Source organism: Pieris rapae, chromosome 16 (genome assembly GCF_905147795.1).
Source record: "Pieris rapae chromosome 16, ilPieRapa1.1, whole genome shotgun sequence".
Taxonomy (NCBI): Eukaryota; Metazoa; Arthropoda; class Insecta; order Lepidoptera; family Pieridae; genus Pieris; species Pieris rapae.
The window spans coordinates 1,870,548-1,895,613 of record NC_059524.1 but is presented as its reverse complement, the minus strand read 5'-3'; the positions used below and the strand labels follow the sequence as shown (position 1 = coordinate 1,895,613).

Here is a 25,066-nt window from a genome sequence, read left to right as displayed (position 1 = left end):
ATTTATTGAATGTAATATAATAACTTTTTATGATGGTAAACGTTTAAGTTCTTGACTTGACCATGACTATGTGACCCCCTCCTGGCGCCACAGCTGGATCCGCCCTTGACTGGGAAGCGTAGTAAATTTTTTCATATATTGGTAAAAGTAAGTAAAATAACATAGTAAGGCGAAACGTTTATGGGTCTATTCATAAAAACAATGGCCACACCCATTTATATTTAAACGTTAAACGATATACATAAATTCAGTATTAATTAGTAAGTCAATGTTTAAAGGTGTGTCCAATGGTTGGAATTATGCGTAACAAAATGCTAATGTGAATTCCACGATTGGTTTTGCGTTCCTCAACTCATGTTTGATAAAAATATATTGCTTGAATGCATTATTTTAATTGTAATGACTCACTTCGTAGCTTAGTCACGCGCTTCATTTAATGTTTATTCCGAAAGGGTCCTAAACGAGCCTACGGGCCATCCAAAAAGGATAGTCATCGCAGCCCATAGACACCCATTTTCTTTAAACAATTGGAGGTCGCATCCCCCAGGGACCGGGACTCACACTCCCGCACAATTCCACAGTTCCCTAGATCGCAGTGTCTTGTAAAGCAGGCCGTGGAAGTCCTCCAGTCATCAAAATTTTGAAATAATACGGCTAGTACGGTGTTGCAACGATGAAGGCGAGATCCTATCAACCCTTCAGAACACTCTTCATAGTAGTTACTTAGTACACTTTGTAGAACACGCATAGAGAAAGAATCTAGTTGATAAACCCTTCGCTGAATTTTGTCAAGAGGATTGTTTTTTTTAGTTGGACTTGGTAATTACAGTAACAGGTAACGAATCAATTACAAAAAGCAAATCATAACTGGCAATATAGTCATACTAATTATTAAAAATCAAAAACATATGTATCATGTGAAATTTTGCAACGAAAATGTGTTACAATTTACGTTTGCTTGTTAATAATTTAAGCCAAGTAGGTTCTAAGGGAAAATACTTATTGCCTATTTTCTATGTGAAACTACTAAGTTATTTAGAACCTAAGGTGGTAGAAAAGTGTAGTGGTAATCATGACACATTCGTAACATAATAAAAACATGAGGAAAATATGAGGAACCAGCTACACACTGAAGTAAAAACAAAATAAGTTTATTTTGGAACATAAGATCATCTAGGTATCAATTATTCCACGTCAATCAATTCGAACCTGTAGGCATCCCTTCTCATCGGCAAAGAAGACAGAGGGTGTAGGCCGAGAGAAAAAGCCAGCGTAAAAAACTCTCGGTACTCTTTTAAAAAAGCAAATCATCAATCAAGATTTAAAACAAATATAACAAATTAATTAGAAGTAGCTGCACTAGTCCCAGGCCCTTTTATCAAATAGAATTAGAATTAGAACTAGTATTTTCGAACCAATTCGACTTAGGGTCCAAGAAAGCCTATTCTTAAAAGGCCGAGAACGCATTTGCTAGAGGCAATGTGCAACATCAGGTGAGGTTGACCTTCAGTTGTATAAAATAAAGTAATTACTTTCGACGCATTCGAGTTAAAGGGCTGGTTAAAAGGAGGAGGACCGCGCTAAAAGTTGAGCAGCAGAGTTTAAAAATATAACGTGCCAAGAGTTTAATTCTTATTTGAAATCGTCACAAACTCAAAAAAAAAATTTTCTGATAAATGTAAATGCTATATTCTGTGAATATTCCAGCTAACAACCCTTTTCTGAATAAACAACTTTAAAAAGTTTTTTCATTGACTATTTTTTATTTGTCCAAAATTAAACCAATGTCCCGTTTTGAATCAAAAAATAAATGGTCACAAAATATACACAAGAATATTTTTCGACAGTATAGAACTATCGTGCCAAATAGTCTGAAAAAATATGTGTTTAATAGAAAATTGCATAAGCCCAAGCACGCACACATAAGAAATGCGTTCATTGAATAAATTAATCACTTCAATGCACAGATTGCATAATAATTTCACTCTTCCCTTCGATATTGTGTAAAAATGTAAAAAAGACTTTATGATGTAAGACATTAAGTTTAAATTTGTTCGTAATAAGTAAGATTGCATCAGGATAATCCTGGGATACTTTTTGTGCACGGCCCTTTAGAATGGGTCACGTACACCGCACCTGTGAGTTGTGACAAATATTTTTGATCGACGGTTATTTGCTATTATTATTACTTAAAGATGGCGTACATCAGTGTTTTTCGCGCTTTTTATTCCCATCTTAGCTCCCTTTTTAAATAATGTTTATTGTAATTAATTTAATTGTTCACTTATGAAACTTTAATGATAGGTTAGAGGAAGAAATTACTAGAATATTGTTAACGATTTACAGGAAGTAAATTTTAAAAACATAAGCATAAGCCTTGACTTGTTTCAGCAATCGCCGAATATGGTTAAAAATAATATTCAGAATGTCCATAGCGCAAAATCACCATCATGAACATACCTCACATACAACACCTTCACATACTCACTTTTACACCATCACACAATACAGCCAAATTACCACTTAGTCAAATGTATTGAATAAATTTTGTTTGTTTGTTTCGCTTTGTTAATTTTTTTAACCTTTATGTAGTTAAATGCATAATATAATACAATATGTATTCCATCTCTGGCTATATTTTCAGTGTATCTGTTTGTATATATAATTTATGTGAGCTGTAGGATTACGAAATAAATAAATAAAAGTTGAAATTCTATTTTCAAATACTTTAAAAAAAATTTCGAATAGTTAAGGAAAACACTGTGTTTCGTTAGCTGCTTCTAACGTAAAGGCGTAATACAGAGGTACCATAAATTAATTTCTATACATATACATACATATATATAATATTAAAAAATTAAAAAAAAAAGAATTTTTTTTACTTGTGTAGGAATAGCAGACATCTTTAATTATTTTTAATAAGGAAATAGTACTCGAAATATTTCAGTACACCTTTCGTTCTCTACATAAATTTAACCTGCCAATAAGTAATCAAAAAGCTTTTACACCAAATTTCATTAAAACATTTTAGAGACATGACGCAAAAAATGACGAATAAATAAATGATGCCAGCGTTAGAGGTAAGTACTAAACTTTTTAATTTTGTTTCAATTTTCTATTTCTCAATTTTTATTATTATTATTACTATGTAGCTTAAGAATATTTGTAATACTTATTACGTACATGAAAAAGTCAGAATCATCAAGAAAACTATTCACGATAAAATCGTCGTAAATTTTTGCGACCTCGTAAATTTAGAACAGTAAAGTGTTCGTAGGAAGTGCTTTTGTTAAGTGCTTGGAAACATCACCATAGGATGTCTAATATGTTTGTATATATGTGAAATGAATGTTCTTCTCGTGGAAAATACAAAACAAATCAGTATTTACATAAATACTAAACTCAAGAAAATAAAAATCATTGATGATAAACTTAAGAATAACACACATTAAAAAATAACTGGCACATGGCCCTCATTTGTTATGGCTAAGTCAAGAAGTTCATTGTCTTTTCCAGTAGGAAGAAAAAGGAGAGGAAACCCACCAGAAACCTGGGAACATGAAATAGATAGTGGGGAAAGATTGGATAATAGTAGCCAAGATACGACAAGTGGAAGTATTTGGAAGAGGTCTTCACTCCTTAAGATCGTATACTAGTATTAAATATTCATAAACAATGAAAGTTAAATTATAATACTCGTATAAAGACTTATTTTTATATACGACTCTCGTTAATTCGAACCTGTCTTTAATACAGAATTATCACGCGTTCCCCACAAAATCTGTTGCTATTTCGGAATAAATCAATACATTTTATTCATTTGGTAATTCAAACGAAAAAAATCATTGCTATATCACAAATCGCCTTAATTCAAACTCATCGGCGTCCACGAACACTCGACAATACAAAGTTGCAGAGAGAAAGACCCGGAAAGATTATAAACACATTTTGCGACAAGTTAGAACTTGTACCTACACGAGCCTTTGGTTTTGTTATGTACAGATGAGACCAATACTTCAGAACCTTTGGCAGAGGTTGTAAATGAAGCAAGATCGTCATTATATACCTTACAAAGCATTTGTCTACACAACGAAAGTGATGAAAAGTCATTTTAGGCATTTTCTCTTAACAGTTATCAGCTAAGTTTAAGAGCAGCAGACGGCAGCAATTTGCTTCAAAGCAGTATAACAGAGTTCTTTAGTATTTATAAATTGAGATTACGAATATTATAACTTCTCTATTAATAGTATTGAATTGACAAAGGCACGGAAATAATCAAAGAGTTGTAGGTACCTACTATTGTAAATAATTGTTACTTATTTTAACGAAAATCAATAATTCTCTTCATTCGAGTAAATATTAAGAGCAATACAGTCGACTCTCGTTCGAAACTCGTGGGACTCTTAAAATATGAATTATCGAGTGTTTGAAATATCAAATGTTTCGAAATTTGTGAGAGAAAATAAATAAAACTTCGAATTATTCAGTGTTCAATTTCAAGCTCGAAGTGATCAATTTATATTTATTAATTACTATTCTATTACAATGTTATAGAAGTATAATATTAGTACACGAATATACAAGAAGTATATTGTTTATGGGTAGGACCAGCTTAAAAAGTTTCTTTAAAAGGTACACAAGGGAATTATTACTATGTTTCTGGAGTCGTAGTGAAACAATGAAAAACATTCACTATATATGTTTTCCATTCCTATCTAAACAAGTATAACCGTAAAACACGGTAAAAATGTTGACAATTGAACAGACATTACATTTGACATTATTAATCTGACAGCAATAAAAGAAAAGATAAAATAGAAGAAAATTTGTTAAAGAAAAGTGTAATAATATTTTCGCAGAAATTACTCTTGTGATTTGTCAAAGATGCTTCATTTTTTTTTGAACGCGGATACAAGTCCTTTAGTCGAAATACGGGACTATGAGAAGTTAAAAAAGACTGGTCGAGATCTATCTTGATCTTGACGATATAGAGAATTACTACTACTAATTACATTGGTTTGACCAGTGAAGATTTTTCAAATTTATTTCTTTGCGCATTTAATATTCGTTCGATCGGAGAAGGAAAACATCGTCAGGAAACCGGCTTGCATTAGACCCAAAACACCAACGGCCAATGTCAGACACATGAGGCTGATCACCTACTTACGTATAAGATTGACAATGATCATGCAACAGATAAAGAAATCTGAAGCCTAGACCAAAAACGGTTTTAGTGCCATTGATTTATTTTCATTTGTCTATGGATAACAACAATATGTTCAAAAAAATTTATTAAAAAGAACCTTTTTCATCAGCAATTATTGTTATGTGACATATTTAAGAAAGTGTACTGGCAGCATTATATTGAAGCTGATTTCATACATAAGTATGTAAAAATGTATGTACGTACTAGTTATTAAGAACTATGTGATGTCAATCAACCATTATACAAAGCCATATTATCAGTCCTAATTTCTTATCATAGATTACGCTATAAGCCGTCTTAGGAGCAACGATTGTGTACACTTAAATATTGAATTCGATTTAGAAATCTAAATATATACAAATCTTTTAAATCTTGTTGCAAATAGACTAAGGTTCAGTCATTCAAACTCATAAACTATGTATATCTGTTTTAAAGCACATATTTATAACTTCAATAATAATTAAGTTTACTGTCAATAGCACAAATCATGCTATCTTTACACCTATGCCTATGTTATATATATGCGTAATATATAACTATATCAACTCGAAGGTTGTTCATCAAGATTATTTTGACAGCTTGGTCATAATAACATCACCTGATATTTGTTTACTTTGCCAGATTAGACTTAAGTAAAGGGGAGTATTATTAATTGACCGATAAATTAATAATACTTGAAGTTGTTGTTCGTTATTAAAATCTATGCTTAATAATAGAAAAAGGGGTAGTCCTTTGTTTAGTTAAAATTATATAATAGCAATTTGATTACGACGGGTTAACATGGTCACGTAGGCCCAAGAGCGAGATGCACAGCTGAGATTACTAAAGAGTAAATAGATTGTGTTAGAAGAGCTAAGTGTGTGCTAGAGAAGGACAGAAGGGTGGCGTGACAACAAAAATGGCGGTGCCGGTTGCCGAATGCCGAGTGCCGACCCAACCGGCTTGATCGTATTCGGACCACGTGCGTGCTACGTCGTAATAATCTTCCGAACGTTGTTGACAAACAAATGCCCCAATATGAAGGTCACGCTATGGGGCATTTTTATGTCGTTAGGAAGACAAAGGATTTTCTATTAAAAGCCAAAATTACAGAAGATAAAAAGAATTTGCTTAGATTTTTAGAAATTTATTTACTAACCCATCAAATACTTAATAAGTTGATGCCAAAGAACATGTTTTTATAATAAAGCTAATTAATAACTTAGAATATAGTAGAAACCGATAATACAACCTACATACCGTTAAATACCATTGTCTATTTTTTTAGAAATGATATTATGCTGATGATAATAATAATATCTTGATTTTAAGGTGTCTACGTGTCTCGAAAAGTCAAATTGGCGCTTACGTGTACCTCGTTAGTCGCCCATCAACAAAGGTGATGCAATGCTTACATATCTATGTAGATATTATATGTAATTAATATTAGTTGAGATTATATGAATGTATACTGTATGAATCTTGTGCATACAGGACCATCAATATGTGAAACATTTGTAATGAGTCCAGTGCTGTGCATATTATAACATAATATCCACTGGTAACAGAAGAAAGAGCTTGACAATAAAAAATGTAAACACGTCAGCGCTCGAAGTGAGCGAGTAGGCATGCGCAGAAGGGGCTAGTAAGAGGGGCAAGGGGAGGCCACAACAACGCACTCGTTGCGGGGAAGGGTCGCGGGTGCCAGGGGGTAATGCGATGCGATGTACGCCGCAACCAGTCGAAACCGACCGGTAATTTCTTCAGTTGGATTTTAGAACATCGAACGGGCGGGCGTGTGTAGGATGGATCGTTAAGACTTAAAATAATTTTTTCATTCCGCCTTCTAGCAGTGTTTGTTTATACCTTTGACACGTTTTCCGCAAATCCTTCTCGACCGTGGTGCTTAATTTCTTTTAGATTCGGCGTTTATTTTCTATTATACCCTTTATCAAAGCGCCGTTCCGATTTCTCGTCGAGAAGGCGGCCGCACAAGTTCGAAAGCGGCTTTTTAAGAGTAGTCCCACCTACTCGATAACTTTATTATCATTGTATCAACGATTCAAGCAAATATCAAGATGGTGAAGAAGATCTCAGAAGAAAGTGTTGATAGCGGTAAGTACTATTTTAATTGTTATTTTTTTTACGTCCGATAGGATGCCAATATACCGGAAGTAATTTTATGGCAACATCATAAAAATTGTATATATATATAACTCTTTTTAAATATTTACGTTGCAAATATTATTTTTAATGTTTGAGTTGATTTTTTTATGTTACTTCGAAGTTGGCCGTAGTATCAGTTACATCAATTATGTTTATGTAGTTTAAATACTTGGCTACAAATATACAATAAGTACTACATTAAACGGTATAAATTCTGAATAGGTATATGACCTGAATAATGAGAAAGATAACAGCTTTTTATAGCATTATTATTTATTAATATAATTAATTATTAGTACATTGCGGATCTAAAAGTTGCTTTTATTCCATATGAATCAGGATAAGTACTTTCATTCGTATGTTAATCACCTTATAATTAGACTATCTTGTCTTTGATTAATGCAACTTTTATTTGTCAATGTCAACTCAAAACTTCAAACTTACTTAATTTTTAAATGATATTAAGTCGGCGACTTGAAATACTTGAATAAGTAAATGTATCCAGAAAGCGCGAACTAGGTCTCTCGTATGTCAAAAACCTATAGATGTTAGAGTTACATATCTGAATCTACCCTTATAAAATTAAAACCTCTTGCTAACTAAATAAAGACTACGCTACTTTCCAAGTACTAAAGAAATCTTAAAAAATGTAATGTAGAAACCAAATAAAACTTTTAATCATATTACTTACAGGATTATTGATTTTTAAATTTAATACTAATTTACTAATAATTTACTTATTAACGTTTGGCGGTAAAATTATTGAAGATCAATAATATTATAATAACATTAGGTTGTTACTTGTTAGCCCAAGTACAGTAGTATTTTAGTAACAGATAGCGTTACAAATTGTTAAATTTTACACTTACATTGAAACAAAAGCCATTATCGTGTTATAAGCAGCAAAAATAGAACGGAAACGAAATTGTTAATAAAAACAAAGTTTAATTTTGATACCTCAACAGAAACTGAAAGTGTTTTGCAGCAAATCATGTTCCACCTAAATTTGCTGCATCATTTGTAACAGAACATTTATTTCAATACGTCTGCCATTTTTTGGCTTGTCTTAACATATTACGACTAATAATCTTATAATCTATAATAATATTATAGTCTATAAGCTAGACATTTTTTGAACATGGTCTGTGTAAATTAGTACCTTTTCTGAGAAAAGAACTTTTTAACACATCCTTATTGTTTATCGTTTAAAAGTAAATAGCTTTTTTATTTTTAATTGTATGGCGACTAAAATGCATTTCATTATTTTCATCGACTTAACATGGCCGCTGGAGCGCGTCGCCCCTCGTTCATTGCCAAGGTCACCTCATAACACCAAACTGCGCACTAAGCTTTGATAAACACTATACTAAGTATCTGTTGCTATTTGCTAGGAGCTATAAAAACCAATGACGATTCAAAACAAACTTTATACGATCACTTAATGCTATTAACTATCCGCTAAATATAGCATACTAGCTGATTCTAGTACCCTATGTTGTCCGTTTTAAAACATGTGACGACGTGAGTTTTAGCTAAGAAATTCTCAATTTTTTTTACAATTACGAGTTTGGATATCTATAGGGTTGCGATATGTTTTAAAGTATTGCTGAATAAATTAAAATTGAGTTTTCGAAACATTATATATTTATGCTTGTATCAGTCGAGTTACATGTTTTTAATTATATTGAAAATACAGTAGCAATGAGCACCCAGGTTGAACGTTCCCGTTATCAGTACATACTAATTTAATATTTATGTTCGTCCGCATGAGCAGATGTTCCAGTATCATCTAAATCTCATGAGTACAATCATAAATAGTTTCCATTATGAATAACCTTGACCGTTATAGGCTAACGTCATGTAAGCTCCCCCTCTAGTCTACCCCTTTGAAATCGATTTTTTGAACGTATACGATATTATGTGTACCATAGACGAGTACCACGCGTTATAGACAACGCAATTCTAGAATGTGGCATTACTCGAAGAGCTCCTTTAATGTTGCTCCTTAGCTGTACTTTGTACTGATGAATAAAAAAAATTTTAAAAGTTGTTGTCTATAGACAACAGTCTTATATCTTCTTTTAAAATTAGTAAGTTATCTGTGAAGATTTTATCTGTCGCATTCAATGAGAAAATTAGATAAATGTGTTTTCTGTCAATCACTTGGTTTAAGGACGACCTACTTGGCAATTTGTTTGACAACGGTCATTACGGATTGGTGACAAACGTCATGCTGGTTATGCAAGCTCATGCAAGTCATTAGCATGATTTAGATCTTTCATCAGCATTTCATATAAGAATGTAATATATAATATAGAATTTTTTAATTCATGGTCTTAATAACGTTCAAATGATTCATAAGAAAATAATTGTTTCAATATATGCACAACCACTACGTGCAACCAGGTACCCACTGAGTTATATCCGAACCAATTCCACTTTGGCCGGCAACGCAATAGCCCTCTGGCGATGTGAGTGTCCATGGGTGGCGGTATCGGTTAACATAAACCTCTGCCCGTCGGTCCCCTGTTATATAAAATAGAGAAGACAATTTATTTACGGACAAAAAGTAAATTTCACCCAATTTAAACGTGTTCCTGTCATGTTTATTAAGAAATATTAAGTTTCACAAAAAGCATGACTACGATTATCTATATTTAATTTTAAAAGTATTCAATAGTATTTTGCTTCTGTGATTTTGGGCGCATCGAGCATACGCACAATTGTATCATTCTTTAGTAGACATTAAATTGAGTTAAGTCGGTACGAAGTCGAATCATGTCGAGAGCACTTTTATATAATATTGTTATATATGTATTTCGTTATGGAAGTTTACCAACGCAGCACGATATAGCATTAGAAAGTAGAAATCACTTAGCCGAGGGCAAAATCTACTGGACATATTGTGCTATTACTTCAACAAAGTAATATTACTTTTTAATTTGTGAGTAAATCCAACGGCGCTACCTTAAATTGATTATCTTATTAATAAATTTTAAAGACAAAGTCAAATCATTAATTTCAAATAGGCCTATTAAAAAGGCACTTTTGAAAGTTAAAAGAATTAAAATATAATTTACTCTAGTTGCCCCTTCTAAAAAATATGGAAAAGAAATGGCAAGAAATTTTATACTTATTAAAAATTTGTTTTTGTATACAATGATATGTAAAATCTTTAAGCCCAGGAAGGACTAGGGCCTGACACTTAAAACTTAGGATAAGAATATAAAAAAAACCTTTTGGATTTTGACATGGGAGTCTAAATCACGTACCCTTACAAGTATTCTGAATCTTGCCCTCTTAGTTAAAAATGGCACGTTTAAATGCTAGCTTAATAATAACCGACAATTATTCTGATATTACCATATGAAAGAATACAAGGTAAGCATTACTCTATCAAAAGCCTGTCTAGGTTTTATTCAACGTTTTAGTCATGGTTTTCTATTTTACGTAACACCACGTGGTGCCACATACGAACTATCACGCGAGCAACATGTGACATTTAAAAGGCTTTAATGGCATAACGATTCATATTTTAACGATACGAAGTTAATGATATAATGATAATCTAACGACTGAGCGACTCACTATCGGAGATTTTTACGAATGATTTCGTCGTGTTCAAGGTGAAGCGTTGGCGGAATTCTTAATGGCACAAGTAGGTTTCTGTATCACGTTGTCGTTTTTAGATTTTGTGTTCATTCGTTTCCTAGTCTGTAAACTTGTCTTCGGTGGAAATGAGTGTTCAATTTGTATTCTTATGATTGCAAATGATTTTTGTATCTACTATTCTTTACGCTTACAGTTTACCAAAAATATTTATCACTACATAGTATAATACAAAGTCGCTTTCTCTGTCCCTATGTCCCTTTGTATGAGGAAGGTTTATATGTATAATAACATCCATTAAATGTGATGTCGTAAATAATTACATTTTCCGCTTACATTGCAAACGCAGGCTGAACCCTACGAGTTTTATCAAAATAAAAAAAATAAAATGTACTAAGTATTGTACACATTAAAAGGTCTACAGAAAAGTCCGTGATGGTATATGTCGCGTATATTATCGGAGCTTTCCAGCGACGGAAATAACAATACATAATAAAAACCTGCTTTTCATCAGCATTGCACCCGTGCGAAGCTGGGGCGGGTCACTAGTATATTAATTGCAGTAAATCTGCTTACCTATTACTTGAACGGTCCCTGAGCCTACTGGCTAGATAAGACATCCCCGAATCTTTATTTATTTTTTTATCAATATAGGATAACATCCTGTGAAAACCGACATGTGGTAGACATAAATATCGTTGATGCTTGTCAGGCACAGATGGCTAATCATATACTTGCATTAAGAATGTATATAAATTTATGAGACAGACAAAAATGGCTCAAAGCCACATTGTGACGAGACTACTCTCGCGTTTTGTCACATTCATTTGAATATTGGACCCTATTAACACAGAACATGTTATACAATTATGAACCATAAAATTAAGAGAATTCGAACTCACAGGATATGTCAAAGTTAATGCGCAATATATATACGATTGTTACAATCAGGAACATAACATGGCGCGCCCACTTCGTTTCCTGTTTACAAAACTTCACTTATTAACCAGTACTAAACTGGCATTTTATCTAGTATTATATTGACTCTTAATTACTTAATCTGTACTTTTTATCGTCTTTTAATTAGTACAGATTATCACCGTTATTCATAAATACTAAACGTGTCAGATAACACTCCTAAGTTTTCTCGTCTCTTTCAGACAAACAGTACGTAAGGATAAAAGAGATTAATGTTAAAATAATACAGTTAGGGCCTGTTTCACAATGTATGGATAAAGTGCCAAATAGCTATGCAACACATAAATTATTCGAAAGATAAAAATTCCAAATAAGATACTTGGCATTTCATGACAAATAGTGCTATCTGACAGTCGTAAAACGCAAAAATACTGTTTATCCTACAAATAAGTAACAAATAGCTTATTTGGAACTTATCCGGACATTGTGAAACAGGCCCTTAAACTTGATAGCTTGTAAAGTTGATAGCTTTCTCTTAATGTAATAAGCTTCATAGACAGAAGTATACTTATATATACGAAGGTTTTAATAGTAAAATTACTAATATATTAAGTACTAGGACTGAATTAAATGAAGTCACGCGACGACCTTAACAGGCAATAAAATAAAACGATTTTATTATAGACTTGTTTAATAGTATAAAAGTAACCTAGTTTCAATCTTCCATGCCTTCTGGAAAGAAACGATGTGATTCAAGGGCGTTGCCAGTTGATTATCAAGATTGCCAGTACGAATACGTAAATAATTACCTATGTACTTAATGTTTTTTTTATATATTATCCAATTAAATTTATTAATAAGGAATAAATTGTGGTTCAATTTTATTGTAAAGGCAACTTTTATTTAACAACATTTATATAAAACCAACACTAATATGATTCTACGGAGCATATAAATATCTTGAGAGCTAGAAGAGGCCTATGTCTTAGGACATACTAGATCAAATGTCGTATATTGTTTTATGTTTAAAGTTATGTATGGACACGGAAATAATAGGTTTCTAAATATTATTTATACGAATGTTTCTACTATTGACTTCTCTCTTTAGTCTCTTTCTACGCCTCGAAACTACTAATCTTTATGTTATCAATAGGCAGTTATTCAAGAGGTTTAATAAATTCGTTACAGCTTTCAAAACCTGTTACTTCGGTGGGAATTAGTTTTTATATAAAACCAAACATGAAATACATTTACTGGATTTTTGGAATATTCTAATAGTATGATTAAGGTCTGATTGAATACAGTAACAGAACCTTTTTGATAAAAACTATTTTTATAAAAAAAATAAAACAATGACGTTAGCTTTGTTTGAGGCGAACAATCAATACATTGGTATTCAAGTCTGTTGTAACAAAGGAAGATAACGTTAGTGTTACTAGATTGCCTGCCGAAGGTAATAATTATTTATTTATCTATGTAAAATCGGACAAGTTTTTACAACCGTTTTAGGACTGGGCCTCAGATTTCTGTATCAGTGTCATGATCAGATAGTGATCAGTCTCATAGTATACACGCCGTCGACTTTTTGGGTCTAAAGCAAGCCGGTTTCCTCACGATGTTTTCCTTCACCGTTAGAGCGAATGTTAAATGCAAATACAGAAAGTCCATCGGTTCAAAGCCGATGATCAAACCTACGATCTTACCAAAGAGCTTTCAGAATCCTTTTTAAGCTTTCCCCACTATTAAAAATACAAGTGTGCATGAGTGATTCAGAATAAAACATAACCAGTTTAATAGTTTGGGTAACAATTCTATAAATCTCTAGGAATGCACCTAATTTCAAATGAGAACCTTATTCCCTTGAGTTAAATACATGATAAAGCGACGCATACGCAGTGGGCGCGGCCACGGGTCGTTGAACTTGCTTTGTTTGCCAACTCAGCTGCAGTCACGTATCAAAATAATAATAATATTCAATCAGCTGATATACTTGCTTGACTAATGCATCCTTTGGTTGTTTGTGGATTCTTGTAATAAAGTTCACATCTGCTTAAACATATGGTACATGTGAACATATTTAAACCTTTCGTAATCCTTAGTCAAAAATTTACGTTCATCACTAAAATTGAAACAAACGTGTGTTTTATGTTTGCTGTTTTATTGTAGCTAGCAACCAAATTTGGTAAAACGGAACGATAAAAAAAAAATATTATTTCACTGCAAAGCATAAATTATCTATTATGCAAGTAACACATTAAAAATAGTTACACAATTTCACTGAAGTATTCGTGAACCTATTCCACTTCAAGAAGTGCGTACCAATTCTAAAAAAAAACAGCAACGCACTAGCGAACCTGCTTATGATGTTATTTTTACATGGCGGTATCGCGTAACACCAGGCGAACCTCCTGCTTTTCCCCTGTTCTTGAAAAAAGCGTGGATTAAATTAATTTATCTAAGATCCACAGAGTACAAATGACAATAGGAAGGAAATTTAGTGCTAACAATATGCCACGAAAAACTGACTAACTTAATATATAAATTATAATCTTAAGTTATATGTTTATTTATAATCTTACAGCTTTACACACATACTATAAAAATACTAAGAAGACATAAGTCAATTAATTTCATTGGTAGAAATAAAAAGAAAACTAAATTTGAACATTAAACATAATATTTTGAAGACAAAAGAAATTGTGACTACTGCTAAATATGTCAGTCTTCGGACTTCCTAAATATTTCCTCACACCCTCTTTGGTAACGTACAAAATTATAAATTCGTACTAATACAACAATGGTCTCTGAAAGCGGAGAGAGCTATCGACACGACATTGTTTTTGATGCACGTAACTCGTAAAGATCGGAAGACAATATGGGTACATCATTATGCTTTCACTGTTGCTACTGCCAAAGGAATTGATGCGTCATGATGAGAAACGTTTTTGTTAACGCATTTATCGCTATATAATACAGGTTAACTTTACCTCAGGTAAATTGTTTATTAGTTTACATTTCTGTAAAAATTTTATATATATAAAAAACATGATATATTACAAAAAACACTATAATGAACTATATCTAAATTATAATATTATCTAAATTATACTCATTTTATCAGCTATATCACTATAAACATAAAACATTTTTATCTGCTACGGACGCAAATCAATTTCCTAGTGTAGAATTGATTAAGTTTTAGGTTGATTTTTTATAGGCTTTTTATCCCTATGAAGTTTAAATATATTTTTACACACTCAATATCTTCCGGTACTCAGGGTGACAAAAACGTAACTGTCATAAGTCCAAATCCAAGCTGATAATGGATTTGTAGCAATAAAGTATTTTGAAAATAGAATCACAAAACAACCAACAAATAAAAAAATAATAAAAACGAATCTCCTTTATAATCAACTCGCTGACATTGATTGACATTTAATTCGGAATTGTCAAAGTGATTTCTATTCACATCTCGGCAGAAGTCCACGATGAAACAAAATTACAAAATGTATAAAACTGTTTTAAAATTAAATAAACTGGTTCTTTCAAGCTTATTTCTAAAAGTAAATTGTGCAACACGTGAGAAGAAATACGTCTTTGCTACCAATTGGATTAAGATTGCGGCGTGATTGCATAGAAATGCACATTTGTCTACGAAGAAAAGTAGATAATACCGTAAAAGTCTATTTGCAGGCAGCTTAATTTGTTTAATTGAGTTTGTACTGGGTATTTATTACTTAAATGGCTTGTACACAAGTTTGGATTCCCACGGGACGGAAGAGACTGGCCAGTACGTATGTAGTTGACCAGATAGTTTTAAACCTAACACCTGTCTGTCCAGGGCAGGGACTGGGTAAAACAACGTTATCTAAGGGCAAACATTTTTAGTGAAGTATTTCCGAACCAATCGACTTAACGTCCGTCAAAAAAAGTGCGTACCAACTCTATAAGGCCGGTAGCGTGAAGCCTCTGGCATTACAGTGTCCATGGGCGGCGGTATAACAATTACATACTTAACAGGTTATATAGGGGCTGGAACCCGTTTGCCCTGTTCTATAAAAAATAGGCTTTAGATGGAAGTTGTTATCTGTAATTTTCATAATATGCCTTTTATTGCGGTAGACATATTTCTGCCACCGTTTCAGCTTTCATTTATGGCCAAGTAGATTAATAGCATTCTGTGTTTGAAATGATTTTCGATTCTTTTCGAACAGCGATGACTTTAAATCAAACAAGAAAAATCTGTTGTGGAACCAAAGTTAAAACTCACATACCCTTGGTATGTTCAGATACTTAATATTACAGCTCCATTTGTAGCCTCTGTTCAAATACTTAAAAAAATGTCATCATATATAAATTTACATACAAATCGCAATGAAACACTTCAATATATTCTTAGTCCAACCATTTTCATCATGAAACAATTTAAGCGGTTATTTTGATAGGAGCCTACTTACTTGAGCACGTTTCCGTCTGTTTTATAACTAAATATTTATCAGCTGTAATTTTTTATCGGCCTCGTAACAATTTCAATGTGATTATTAAAAGGTCGACTATCTACTGCCGTGGTTTCCTTTTTGAACGAATATAATGGGCTTCAAATAAAAAAAAATTTGATTCAATTGAGTATAGAAATCCTACGAACATTAAGTTACATCTGCAGCTCTGAGTAGGAGTTCTTGGATCTATTTCTCTAAAAGTCTTACACGAATGCACAACAGCGTTAATACTCAATCTTGTAACATATATATTTTATATTTGATTTTATGTACAGACATATTCATAATAGTTCTCTATTTCCAGGCGTCGGTCGCGGCAGCAGTCAGTCAGGGAGCGAACGGGAGATAGAAGTACCCCGTGGATCGGAAGCATCAGCACCTGTAGCGATCCCTGACAGTGAGGACCTCCAACGCCGCAAGGAAGAGGCCCGCAGGAAACGCCGCAGGAAGAAGCGTTCTGGCAGCTCCGTGGTCACATCATGTTTCCAAGGTATAGATGAAAATTGTATTTAATTTATTCATAGCCTAAATATCAATCTCTAAATATCGAATCCAATTGAAATAGATTCCGATGTAATCAATTTAGAATCGTGGTACTAAAACTTACTATTAAACAAATCAAATTATTTATTCCAATAAGACCACCTAATATGGCAATTTTGAACGTTAAATAAAATATATAGATGATTCTAGTTCCCCTTACAAAAGGTAGTTTCATTGGACAAAAAACTTCACACTTACTCTTTTAAAATCGGTTTTACAATATTTTGTATATATTAGTTAAATAATTATATGTACAGACAATGTACTCTTAAAATATACTAAAATAGGCATAAAGTATACTTACAGATTAAGCAATGTTGCATATAGGTCTTATAAGACTATGATTGTACTATGGAGCAGGACCAGCATGTTTCCAAGCATTCTTATTTTGAAAATAATCTTCTAATTTGTAATACGCTCGTTTATACTTGGAGTGAGCCTGACTGATGTACGTTTTCAGACCTGTACAAGTTGACGGGCGAGGTTCTCGGTGAGGGAGCATACGCTTCGGTGCAAACATGCGTGAACATATACACGGGGCAAGAGTTCGCTGTGAAGATCATCGACAAAGTGCCGGGGCACGCCCGCGCCCGGGTCTTCAGGGAAGTGGAGACCTTCCACTATTGTCAGGGCCATCCCAACATAATCCAGCTCATTGAATTCTTTGAGGACACCGACAAGTTTTACCTTGTCTTCGAAAAGGTTTGTAAAATAATTACAAATATCATTTGCGCATTTCGAGTCACGTGTTAAAAGTTTTTAATGGGCTTCGGGTGAAAGTACTTTGTGAAGGATAATTATTTTTATTCGTTGTTTTACGTAGGTCATCTGGATATTTGAAATTTTGGACTTTTATCATTTAAAAGGCCGGAAACGCACTTGCGAGCCCTCTATGTGAGTGTCTATGCGCGATACGTAACATCGGGCGAGCCCGTTGGTTGTTACATAAAAAAATATATCATTTACAGTACATAATATCGTGCTTAGTTCCATATGAAGAATTGCATCATGGTATTTGTACTACAGAAGACATACATAGTATGTTGGCAATACAAATTATTTTACGACACCACAAACAAATATTGTTTTGCATTCTTGACATCGTCAACCCACAATTGGATATTTTAAACTGATTTTAAAAGAATATTTCGAATTATTCAGAGTATTTGTCATGAACGGTTTAAACCCAGCTTAGTTTATAAATACATCAAAAATTGCACAGTCAGTCTGCAGTTGTAACTTATATGGTCTCTTATGAGCTTTGTTTTAATGCTGATTCATGTAATATTCTTACTTTGTTTACAATTTTATTTACATAAAAAAATATAAAGAATCAACTACAAAGATATTTTTTTAAGTTTTTGCAAAACCAACAATATTTTTATGAGTAAAAACAAGCTATTTTAGGAATATCGTTTTCAATAAATATTACTACAATGTATTATATAAAATTTGTTTATTACACTATATATACATAGAATGCATTTCCTACAGTACATGTTACAAGCTATCTATCCTAAAATACGTTATGAATTAAAAAAAATTCAATAAAAATTATAAAAATATTATAATAATTACAATTTTAGTTTTTATTAGTTTAATGTTGGCGAAACAATGCGGATTAGGTATCGTCAGATTGTTTAAATTGATTTTTTTTTAATTGATCAGCCCACAATATGTATATGAAGCTTTAGATAATTAGTGTTTATTCTGTTATATTCGCGAAGTCAAATTAGAGGTGCCTGAACGCCTAGGTTGGTTTTTAAGAAATCGTTTATTATAAGCAATTATTTGTCGCAAGGCAATGGAGCGCTGGTGAAAAATATATCTGACCTTATCAATGTTTATATATGAAAGGTTATTTGCGTATGACGGGGTTAAGTGATCATCTGAGTTTGTTCCAAATGTAACTGCAAATCATATCGAAGGTTCTCGTTTTGTATTTGTTTACATTTAGATTACTTATAACCTCTTATGGGAACTAAACGTTTGTTTTTGTTCCTAAATAGAATTTGAAAATGAAATTCTCATATTATCCTCATTAACAATCGTCAAATTAATGCGATTATTTAGTCTAGAAAGCCTACAATTCATAAAAAAAATAATCGGCAAACAAGGCCGGTAACGCACTTGAGAGCCTTCTGGCGATGAGTGTCCATGGGCGACGGTATCACTTAACATCAAGTAAGCCGTTTGTTATATTTTAAATAGTAAAATAAATACTTTATAAAGGGAAATAATACAATTTGACAGAAATAGGCGAATTAGTTCCTTCACCGTTATGTAAATATTATGTTATGTATAAAATGATAAGTTTACTAGAATAAAACAAACATACAATGTTAATACTCGGAACAAACGCAGGCTGCAATTTCCCCGTACTAGACATCTAAAGCGACTATCTAAAGTTAGTAATTCATTGTTTTTTTGGAAAAAGGATACTATTTTTTAACAAAATCTCAGAGGCTCTTTTATCTCTGCCTTTTAATAAAAAAGGCTTACTATAAAGTAAGCGATAATCTAGTTGATAAAACGGCCTGGGAGTAGTGCTAGGCCGGCTACATCTAATTAATTTGCGATATTTAAAATAAGTACCGAGAGTTTTTGACGCCGGCTTTTTCTCTTTGTCTTTTTTGCCTATAAGTAGGGATGCCCATTCAAATTTAATAACGTGGAATAAGTGATACCGGTATCTCATATTCCAAAACAAACATTTATTATTTTTTAATAATCTAAGAATCTAATTATGTAAGTAAATTTATATTTATCCTTTCAGATCAACGGCGGTCAGTTGCTCGGACGCATACAAGAGCACCATTACTTCTCTGAACCGCAAGCTGCAGAAATTGTACGCGAAATTGCGAATGCGTTGCATTTCCTTCACGGCAAGGGCGTGGCCCACCGCGACCTGAAGCCGGAGAACATTCTATGCGTCTACCGAGATAGGCTCTGCCCGGTGAAGATATGCGACTTTGATCTCGGTAGCGGCATCAGCTTCACCTCAAGCCTGGCCAGTCCACTGGCGACGCCGCAGCTTATGACACCGGTGAGTGTTAATTGTCAATCTCAATTTTATACTGTCATAGACTAAATTATTTTTTAGTAATTATTTATTTATTTATTTATTTACACTTCGTTGCTAAAGAAATACAAATAACACAGTATATATAAATTACAAGGGATGCAACGGACATAATTACTGTATGACCCGATTAACTTGGTATTTACCTGCCATATTTGCGTCAAAACTTACACATTTTTTTTAACAGACGATAGAGATACTTTCATTACACATGCTGCAGCTATGAAACACACATTTCTGAAGGCTAACCAAGTGTTTGCTATTTCTAAAAAGACATCAAATATCTGATAGGGTTTTTTGAAAGATTCAAGTGTCGTTTTCAGTATTTTACTTCAGTTATCAGTTATGTTATCCACCGTTTAAACCTTTTCTTCTTCTTGAACTTCCAAAAATATATCTAGAAGAATAAGCCAAATATCATTTTCGAGTTTTAGCGAGAATTAACAGCAATTCATTTCTATTACAAAATCTCATCCCCGATTTCTTTACGATTACTAAGGATTAAAAAAAAGGCAAGATACTATAAATATATATTTTAATGTAAAATATAGTAAATGCATTTGTTTAATAACGCTAATTGCGTGAAATTTTATACTAGTTGATACAGCCATAATAATTTCACTCGCCTAATTCAAATGGGCTAATAGTTAAACTCCTTAAGTGTTACAATCGGGCACCAAGGTCGTTTTGTAAGGTCAAATTCATCCAGACATTTAACAATAGATCTATGAATTATTTAACATAACCCAGAATGTGTTAATTATTTATTAATTAATTTGAGAATGACTATCGGAACACAAGGTTAATTAACGAATGCTTGTATTGATATTTTGACAGCGAAAGGTCAAAAATGTGTCAAATTTAATGAATTTAGCATGTTCACGATTATTTTTAAAACCGATATTTCCATCAATAGATGATAAATTGTTATATTCATTTTATCATTTTTTTAATAAACTCAGAATATTGTGTCGTGAATACAGGTGACCTCTCAAAATAAATACCTATACCAATCGTTTATATTTTAAGCTATCTCGCTTTTACAAAATGATTACTAACAGTGATGAAAATATTGATATATTTTACAATCTTCCAGCTTTTATCATGCTCTTAATGAGGTTTAATTAAAGCTACTTTAATTAAAAAAACTAATTAATTGACGATTTCAGGTTGGCAGTGCCGAATTCATGGCGCCTGAGGTGGTATCTCTATTCGCTGGGTCGGCTGCAACGCATTACGACAAGCGATGTGATCTGTGGTCTTTGGGGGTGATCGCATATATTTTGCTCTGCGGTTACCCTCCATTTCGGGCAAATTGCGGTGCTGATTGTGGGTGGGAGAGGGGGGAGAATTGCCGTGCGTGCCAGGATTTGCTCTTCACTTCTATACAGGTAATTTTTCATATAATCTTAGGCTATTTAGCAACACTGTCTTTGCCCCTTCTTTGTATTAGATATTTGTCTGTAGTGTTATGTACCATTGTGGAAAATTAAATAACTGTATAAAGCTGGATTGGTTTCTTTATTGATATTTGGTTGTTATCAGTAATAGTTTCGTTTTTTACTTTTCAATAAAAGAAAAAAAAACAAAACTTTTCCTAACTTTTTCTTTTTTTTTTAAACTTTTTACTTTTCTTTTTGTACCTACTTTAAAATGCCGTGACATCAAAAAAATTTTTCCAATAAGAAACTACAAAGTCATATTTTGTTTTATAGGAGGGCAGATACACATTCCCCGAAGAGGAGTGGTCGGAGATATCGCATGATGCGAAGGACCTCATCCGGCAACTGTTGGTCCGAGAGGCATCTCACCGGCTGAGTGCTGAAAGGGTTTTGAAGCATCCATGGCTTCGACGAGCTGATTCCGCTCTCTACCCACCACTGCAGACACCCATTAATATCAAGCGGTTAGTATTTTATTTCATATAAATTACCAAATCCTTTAATTAATAATGAATTTAAAAACGCACACAAATCTTTAGGAATATACTGAAATCATGTTTCAAGTAAATAATTTAATAAAATATATTTTTTTTAAATCCCCCTTTTAGGTCCCAGGCCTATTTCTATATCTGTGTCATAATCATTTGTAAATCTAATTGGCAAGTAGGTAATCAGCCTCCAGTGCCTGACGCATATGTCATTGACTGAGCCGATGAAGTTTCACTTTAAAAATATGAATTAATAAAATGTCTAACTGGTTCTTACCGCACAGACTACCAGATATTTTTGGTATATAACTAAGAAATCAGTCCAGAAATCAATCTGGCAGATTTTAAAACAAAATTTCTTCCCCTTACAGCAACCTATCAGCGCGCAACCTGTCAAACTTCGCGGAGTCAGCAATGGCGGTGAACCGTGTGATTCAACAACACTTCTCTATGAACTACTCTTACATGGAGCGTCCCACACTTCGCGGCACCAAGTCCTGCAACCCTGCCGCCAACCAGATAATCGAGGAGCTGCAGAATATGACGGTGGCCGACAGATGCGGGGACTACTGTGCCCCCTTTGGCCTATCTCCTCCGACCGAGTCGCAGCTGCTGCGTCGTCGGCTTCAGGCCGATAAACCACTTCCCGTGCATTAGCCGTACTTTATGGGCGTATACTCCGGAGAAATCACCATTTCGGTTAAGTCATGTTCCAAGATCACTCAACTAATTCCGAACTCATGAATCAATTGGGCAGAAGTTGAGTCTATAAGGGGTATACGCCCATGCCGGTATCATCACCTCATCGCTACGTTGTTTGAGAAAATCTTAACTGTAGTACATCTACCGTCTCAAGATTACTCGGGGTTGGCCATTGGACGTGATGTCACCGGTGACTACCGCCGATTTGCCAGACAATATTGTGCGGCAGTACTGGATGCGACACGGCATTTGCTTCAAATTTAAAACAATGAATTTTGAAGAATTAAATTTGTGACGGTAGTTTAGAATTGAAGCAAATTGCGTGTTATGTTGGAATTGTTTATCCACCTTTTTCAAAATTGAAGCCGAGTGTGCGCAGATGTTCGGCATAATCGGAGCTCGACGCGGCAGTGCCCGTCACATTCCTAGCACAGGTCCAAACTACCTGTGATAGCCCAAAGCCGCATCGCGACCGGTCGCCCTACTAATTGTTCGACCGGTCGCGCAAATAATCGTGTCGCCAGTTGTGCGACTAGTCGTGTGAATAATGGTGTGACCGGTCGTGCGAATAATCGTGTGTCCGGTTGGGCGAATAATTGTATGACCGGCTGAGCGACTAGTCGTGCGACCGGTCGTGCGAATAATCGTGTGTCCGGTTGGGCGAATAATTGTGTGACCGGTTGGGCGAATAATTGTATGACCGGTTGAGCGACTAGTCGTGCGACCGGTCGCGCGAATAATCGTGTGACCGGTTGGGCGACTAAACGTGCAACCGATCGCACGTTGCGGTTTCGACGTGAGACTGTGCCAATGGATATTCCACCAGTGATAGATCCGATCGCAATTACTGTGAACGGTACTTAGAACTGTAACAGTTTTATTTGAGCCTTTTAAAGATATATTTTTATGAATAAATAAAAACGACTGAATAGTTTTTATCGATGTAGAGTATTTTGTGAGTTTATGTTGAGGCGGCCCCCGCCGAGACCGTCCCCGGTCGATAAAATCGTATTATATGGAGATAGTTGTGCTGATACATACTTTATTACTGCTACAGATAAAATATTTTTTTTTGTTGGATTTATAAAATCCTCTATAATAATTTGAGCTTGTGTGATTGATTGCCTTTGTTCATGGCTTATCCTTGCAATAAATTTTTTTGTTATGTAATGTTTTGAATACTAGTCTGTATATTATGTGATGCATTTTTACCAACAACGGAAAACGTTTCTCACTATGTAAGATTCAATCGAGTTAGGTTTTTATACGAGTGTTAAGGGCAATAAGTGACATTCCAGCATTTGGCGGATAAATTATGACAGTTCTTATTAATTACAGACTTATTAGACAAGTCTATATGGAAGTAATGTATGAGGTTCTGCCTCATAGTGTGTCCGACGAAGGCCTAGTGTGAAGTTCAGTGTAATTGTGCAAAGATCTATAAAAGTACACGAACATCATAACATTAATAATTGTATGAAATGTCATAAATTATTGACTTGACTTAAACTGTTGGTTAAGAGTCGCATGGGGTTCCATGGGCTGCCATAATATTGTGATCAGTTTGAATACTTTTATATTGCTGAAAGATTGTACCTAATGTTGAGGTAAATGTAGACTTGCTAGATATTCCTGCGTACACTGATTGGAGAAAGTAACACGTAGCGATACATTCGATGATATTGATTTAAATGGATTAAAATTTATTTTTCTGCCCGGTGGCTTTATCCAATCAATTCTAATACTTACGCAGATCTTGTTAATTTTTTTGTTTACGACTAAATTTTTGATTTTAAACTTTATTGAAATACAAAATGTTTGAATTTCATCTGGATTTTTATTTATGCCCACTATGTCTATGCGAGATGTAATTTGCCTCATTAGAGCTTAAAATGTAACATCACGCGTATAAAAAGCTTTTTTTCTTATATTGTATTGATAAAATAGTTCTATACTGTGCATCGAGTAACGCATCTACTTATACGTTACCTTGAGCTAAATAAGAATAGCGTGTGACTCAACCGTGGGGTCGTAGGTTCGACCTCCGGCTGTGTACCAATAGACTTTCTCTGTGCCTTTAACATGGGCTTGCCTCGGACCCAAAAGTCGACGCTCGTGTCAGGCACAGGAGGCTAATAACCTACTTGCCTTTTAGATTGACAAATCATGGAACATACAGAAATCTCATGCCAAAACCTAAAAAGGTTGTAACGCCACTGCCATTTTTGTTTTTTAAATAAGAAAATTTCGACTCTGGTTCTCTTGTGAAATTGAGTAATTTATCGATGGTGACGGCTTTAATAAATAATAATACGATACCCATTTTTATAAATATTCTGTAAAAAGTGCCATCTATACCTATATTTCACAAACATTGCGATCGTGTATCTTAAATAAATTGTATTGTTTATAGTGCCATCTTCAAAAACAAA

The 25,066-nt window shown here is 33.8% G+C and overlaps 1 protein-coding gene across 1 annotated transcript; it reads left to right on the top strand.

Moving 5' to 3' along the window:
* Window positions 1-6,931: 6,931 nt before the first annotated feature.
* LOC111000579 (MAP kinase-interacting serine/threonine-protein kinase 1) lies at window positions 6,932-24,462 on the top strand. Its single transcript, XM_022270072.2, has 7 exons — window positions 6,932-7,300; window positions 16,682-16,867; window positions 17,381-17,622; window positions 19,697-19,966; window positions 21,172-21,393; window positions 21,718-21,908; window positions 22,304-24,462. Exons 1-7 carry the CDS (start codon window positions 7,264-7,266, stop codon window positions 22,587-22,589), a joined length of 1,434 nt encoding a protein of 477 aa, XP_022125764.1. The 5' UTR covers window positions 6,932-7,263; the 3' UTR covers window positions 22,590-24,462.
* Window positions 24,463-25,066: the final 604 nt, after the last annotated feature.

What these genes read in the sequence shown, in the direction of transcription:
- LOC111000579 (XM_022270072.2), top strand. Translation starts at nt 7,264, where the DNA reads ATGGTGAAGAAGATCTCAGAAGAAAGTGTTGATAGCG. An exon ending in TTTACCTTGTCTTCGAAAAG is followed by an intron (nt 17,623 to 19,696) that starts GTTTGTAAAATA and finishes TTATCCTTTCAG; the next exon opens with ATCAACGGCGGTCAGTTGCT. An exon ending in CGCCGCAGCTTATGACACCG is followed by an intron (nt 19,967 to 21,171) that starts GTGAGTGTTAAT and finishes TGACGATTTCAG; the next exon opens with GTTGGCAGTGCCGAATTCAT.